Source organism: Danio rerio, chromosome 14 (assembly GCF_049306965.1).
Source record: "Danio rerio strain Tuebingen ecotype United States chromosome 14, GRCz12tu, whole genome shotgun sequence".
Taxonomy (NCBI): domain Eukaryota; kingdom Metazoa; phylum Chordata; class Actinopteri; order Cypriniformes; family Danionidae; genus Danio; species Danio rerio.
In genome coordinates this window covers 1504001-1510000 of record NC_133189.1, presented here as the reverse complement: position 1 = coordinate 1510000, position 6000 = coordinate 1504001, and the positions used below count along the sequence as shown (strand labels likewise).

The 6000-nt window shown below is 33.6% G+C and overlaps 1 protein-coding gene across 5 annotated transcripts in view; it reads right to left on the bottom strand.

Moving 5' to 3' along the window:
- The window catches only part of adad1 (adenosine deaminase domain containing 1 (testis-specific)), a 60024-nt gene that overhangs the window by 32812 nt on the left and 21212 nt on the right, over positions 1 to 6000 (bottom strand). For 2 of the 5 annotated variants that reach the window (XM_073921493.1, XM_073921494.1), the window contains exon 11: positions 5300 to 5432. In XM_073921493.1, coding sequence (XP_073777594.1) covers positions 5300 to 5432 — 133 coding nt within the window. 5 annotated transcript variants of the gene reach the window in all.

Here is a 6000-nt window from a genome sequence, read left to right as displayed (position 1 = left end):
GAGGGCGTGCGAGAGATCTGCAACATCAACAGCCTGAGGTATCAAGACATCTGTGCTGCCCATTACATTACAAACCACAGGAGAGGGACAATTCTCCAGCAGGATAGCGCTCCTCATACTTCAGCCTCCACATCAAAGCTCCTGGAAGCAGAGAAGGTCAAGCTGCTCCAGGATTGGCCAGCCCAGTCACCAGACATCAACATTATTGAGCAAGATGAAGGAGGAGGTAATGAAGATGAACACAAAGACTCTTGATGAACTCTGGGATCCTGCTGAACGCTTTCTTCTTCATTCCAGATGACTTTATTAATCAGTGATTTGAGTCATGTCAGAGATGTATGGATGCAGTCCTCCAAGCTCATGATGGAGTCAGACACAATATTCATTCTGTCTCCACTGCAGCAGGACTTTATATTCTATACTGGACATTATTTCTGTTCAGTGATGACACTTTAGTCTGAGCAGAGTCAGAGCGCACTGTCTTCATCAAATCAGTCAACATCAAGACATGATCAGATTTTATTGAGCTCAAATCAGCAAAATCTAGAGGCCTTTACCTTTCATATAAGACACTTCTGATACCAAATGATCAACTAGAAGTCAAGTTATTATTTGCTGTTCATAAAACTTGGATAGGCAGCAAGACTTTTGTCAGGTAGTGTACAGTCATGCGGTCTTCAAGCGCATTTCTATCGTTCATTATTTGCATTCACTCGTTTTCACATCAAACATAAAAACACTATAACACTTTACCACCGCCATGCTGTCATCAATTGCCAGCTGAATCAGAATCTGGCTGAAGGTTAGTTTAGCAACAATCATTTATTTATATGGAACTAAAAAAAGAGATTCTCAAAAATCCTTTCGTTTAAGGAACTACTTTTTTTGTGAATTAAGGGATTTTTATTTAAATTTGGCATCTCTACAGCTTTTCTTGCTTAGACTTTTCTCTTTGTTTCTAGTCCAAATATCTAGATTGCTAAATCAAGAAGAATTTTCCGGACGGGCTAAAAATGTAGTCTTGTTTGCAGAAATAAAATCAAAATTAAGTGAGTTTTACCCTTTTAAACAAGCAAATGGGGAGAGCAAAGTAAAGTTATTTCAAAGTGAAAACAATATAATTTGCTTTCCCCGCTGGCAGATTATTTCACTTGTTTTAATGAACATCTCACTTAATTTTGACTCATTATTTCTAAAAACAAGAGAATATTTTTTGCTTGTCTAGAAAATGCTTCTTGATTTAGGAAGTGTTAGATATCTGGACTAGAAACAGAACCAAAGCCTAAGTAAGAAAGGCATTATTTGCACTTGATACTTAAACACGCATTAAAAAGGGAAAAACCCAGCTACAGTCAGGTATTAATGTTTTCAGTAACAGAGGCTTACGAAGGATTTTTTTTTTTGTTTTGTTTTGTTATTAACAGTAAAATGAAAATCCAAGTAGATTCCTACATAATATGATTGCTTTAATTCTGTTCTGATAATAATGCAAATAAATGACCAAAAAAAATACACTTTCATTTACATCTCTACCTAGAACAAAGCAGAGCTTCCCCGTTTGTTATCATCTGACACTTTGTCTTGTACTGTTTTTTTGTAAATAAGATTTTTGTTCACGCTCTTTAAACTGTATGCTCTTCTAGAGTTAAACAGGTGAGTTTGACCATTTTTTTATCTATTTAGGTGACATGGAGAGAGCACTTTTAGCTTAGCTTAGCATAGATCATTGAATCGGATTAGACCATTAGCATCTCACTCATAAATGTCTATTTCTCGCTCAAAAAAAAAACAATAATGTTTTCTGTTACAGGTTTACAAAGGATTTTTTTTTGCCTCCAAATTGTCTTTTTTGTTTTGTTATTCACAGTAAAATGAAGAAAAATAAAACAAATAGATTCAGATTTGACTACTTTAACAACGTTCTAATATTAATGCAAATGAATGACCAAAATCAAACACTTTCATTTGCATTATCTAGAAACAAAACAGAACGATAACACTTTATTTTGATGGTGCATTTGAGTATTAGACTGTCTGCTTAATATCTGCTGATTCTGCTCCTTCAAAAGACATTTAACTGACTATAAGAAACTTTGCAAGTGAATGTCAACTTACACTAACCCCAACCCCAACCTCACAGTCTACTTATAATCTAATGAGAATTAGTTGGTATGTAGATGCAATGTAACTTAATTCAACAAACGAACCATCAACAAAGTGTGACCCACAGAACATCCCCGTTTGTTGTCATCTGACACTTTGTCTTGAAATGAGTTGAACAGGTGAGTTTGACCATTTTTGAATCCAACTAGCCGATATCTGGACCTGGCAGGAGATTTTTTAGCTTAGCTTAGCATCGATCATTGAATCGGATTAGACCATTAGCATCTCACTCATAAATGTCCATTTCTTGCTCAAAAATAACCAATAATGTTTTCTGTAGCAGGTTTATAAAGCAATCTTTTTTTACAAATTGTCTTTTTTGTTTTGTTATTAACAGTAAAATGAAAAAAAAAAAAAGATTCTGATAATATGATTTCTTTAATGCTGTTCTGACAATAATGCAAATGAATGACCCAAAACACACACTTTAATTTACATCTCTACCTAGAAACAAAGCAGAACTTCCCCGTTTGTTATCATCTGACACTTTGACTTGAACTGTTATTGTAATCTGTTTATACTCTTTAAACTTTACACTATCCCAGAGTTAAACAGGTGAGTTCAACCATTTTTGAATCCAACTAGCCGATATCTGGATCTGCCGGGAGCACTTTTAGCTTAGCTTAGCATAGATCACTGAATCGGATTAGACCATTAGCATCTCACTCATAAATGTCCATTTCTCGCTCAAAAATAATCAATAATGTTTTCTGTAACAGGTACACAAAGCAATCTTTTTCAAAATTGTCTTTTTTGTTTTGTTATTCACAGTAAAAGAAAAAACACAAGTAGATTCCTACATAATATAATTTCCTTAACACACATTTCTGACATTAATGTTAATGAATGACCAAAAACACACTTTCATTTACATTTCTACCTAGAAACAAAGCAGAACTTCCCCGTTTGTTATCATCTCACACTGTCTTGAACTGTTTTTATTTAATATCTTTGCTCCTGAAGAAACTTTTAGTTCCCGCAGTCCACAAACACATGTGCTGTCTGTCGTCTCTATAAGAGCCTTTTTTTGCCATCGATAAACAACAAAAACTGAACAAAACAAAACAAACAAGCAAACCTAAAGCACTTTAGCATGCACTCACAGCATATTTAAACACACAGAGAACTAAACATGGCATTGCGGCAGCTGAAAGTGGATCCTCAAATGGAGAAATGGTCACTGATTGGTGGTTTCTCCACCCACTGGCCGTAGCCTTTTCTTTCCAGGTAGGACTTCAGCATGCTCTTCGCTTCTTGGTACGGCTTCGCCATCATCTTGACGTTTATTAAAGAACAAGACGGTCAATATTAATCATTAAACACAAAACTAAATTGATAAACATGTTGGAGTTTGTATTAAAGAATGATTTCCTTTCAAAGTGCCCATATTTGGTCATGCATATGGAAAGTTTAAAGTAACACTCCACTTCTTGAAGGAAAATATAGTTAAACAGCTGACTTCAACCATTTTTTAATGGATTCATCTGGTCTCCAAGTCTGGCGGAAGCATTTTTAGCTTAGCTTAGCATAAATCATTGAATCAGATTGGACAATTAGCATCTCATTCAAAAATGTCAATTTCTAACTCAAAAATTACCATTTCATTTTCTGTCTGTCAAAGTAAATGAGGTTTACTTTTAGTAAACTACAAAAGAGTCAAGCTTTAAATAGATTTAAATTTTATGTTTTTAAATGGAATGCTAATGGTCTAATCAGATTCAATGATCTATGCTAAGCTAAAAGTGTTCGCACTAAACCTGGAGATCAGCTGAATGGATTTAAACTTGGTAAAACTCAACTATTTAACTCTATGGTAGTTGTAAAATGAGCCTATCTATATAATCAATCAGTCAGTCAGTCAGTCTGTCTGTCTGTCCATCCAAACAAAGAGTTCCTTTAAAAATATATAAGTCCACAATATATTCCCCAAACTTGACTCCCAAGAGAAATAAGCAATTCTGAGCTGCTGAAATGAATATTTGTTCATTTAAATATATTCATGCAAATTATACATAATTTTCTGCATAATTAACAATACATCAATTAATTTATGCTAAAATGCAATTGCCTATTTATCTTTAAATACATCTTCATAAACAATGTTGAATTAAATGAATTACCAGTAAGTTTGTCTCTCATTTTTGACAGGATAATATTGACCTTTTTACTGTACAAACAAATAGAATAAAAGATGCACTTTAAATCATCAGAGAGTGGTAATATATACAGTTAAAGACTGTATTATTAGCCCTCCAGCGAAATCTTAAAACTGTGTTCAAATATTTCTCAATTAACAGAGCAAGCAAATTTTCACAGTACTTCCTATAATATTATTTCTTCTGGGTAAAGTCTTATTTATTTGTTTTAGTTTGGCTGGAATAAAACCATTTTTTAATTATTTTAAAATAATTTTAAGGTCAATAAATTTACCCTCAAAGATACTTTTTGTTTGGCTATTACTTCCTTAATTAACTCGATTATCCCAGTTAAGCTGAATACTAGTATCTTGCTAAATAACTAGCAAAATATGATGCATCGTCACCATGGAAAAGATCAAAATAAAAATAAATAAATAAATAAAAAACCTTTCACAGGAGTTTTTTTTCCGAGTGAGATGCTAATGGTCTAATCTGATTCAATGATTTATGCTAAGCTAAGCTAAAAGAGTTCAGGTCGTATTGACTAAATGGATTAAAAATAGGAAAACTCAACACTTTAACTCTGTGGTACTTGTAAAATTAGCCTATTTCTATAAATAAATAAACAAATAAACAAACAAACAAACAAACAAATAAATAAACAAACAAATAAATTAATAGACTTCCATTGAAAAATCTAAGAGCACAACAAATTCTCCAGACTTGACTCTTAAAAAATAAGCAATTCTGAGATAAATATGAAAAAAACATATAAAAAAAACTTTCAGAGGAGGTCTAATAATTTAGTTTTCAACTGTATATACAATGACAAGTCTTAAGCTATTTTAGCTGTTCCATATGTATCATTTTGTTTTTTGCATTAATTTAATCTTATTTATTTTTTCAGTAATATTCAATTCAATAGTAGTCAACAGTATTAATCAGAAATGAGATTCAGCTCTTCATGTGCGTGCTGTAAATAAGGCAGCGTGCAGTACCTTGGCTTCTCTGTAGGTGACAGCAGTGAGCAGCTCCTCTCTCTGGGACTCTTTAGCTACCAAATTAAATCGACTGAACATCGCTGCCTTGCACAGACGGCTGGCCAGAGCTGGACTGCTCTTAAACGGAGAGCTGGAAAAAGCACAAATGAACATGACAAGCTTAAAAAAGCTCCATCAATACAACAAACAGGGTTGCCAACTTTCAACATGCGGTTGAAATTAGATAATTCTGATGTATAATGCAATTAAACTCAAATAATGGTCAAAGTGCCATAAATTTGTGATAATGCCAAATTAGAGACATGCAAGTTTTATAAAGCACACTTAACTCATTAAAGTTTCACTTTCACTTTCATTTTCAGTTTGAAAACCTGGAAGTTTCTAATAAATGTTGGTTTTTATAATTAGTTTGTTGTGTGTTTATATTTTTCTGTTTTCATAATTAGTTGAATTTTATTTTGTATATTAAGTGAAAAAAAAAAAAAAGATGTTTATAATGCTTCTTAATGCTTTATTTAGGGCAAGGGTGCCCAAACTCGGTCCTGGAGGGCCGGTGTCCTGCATAGTTTAGTTCCAACCCCAATCAGACGCACCTGGACTAGCTAATTAAGCTCTTACTAGGCTTTCTAAAAGCATCCCTGCAGGTGTGTTGAGGCAAGTTGGGCTAAAATCTGCAGGACACCGGCCCTCCAGGACTG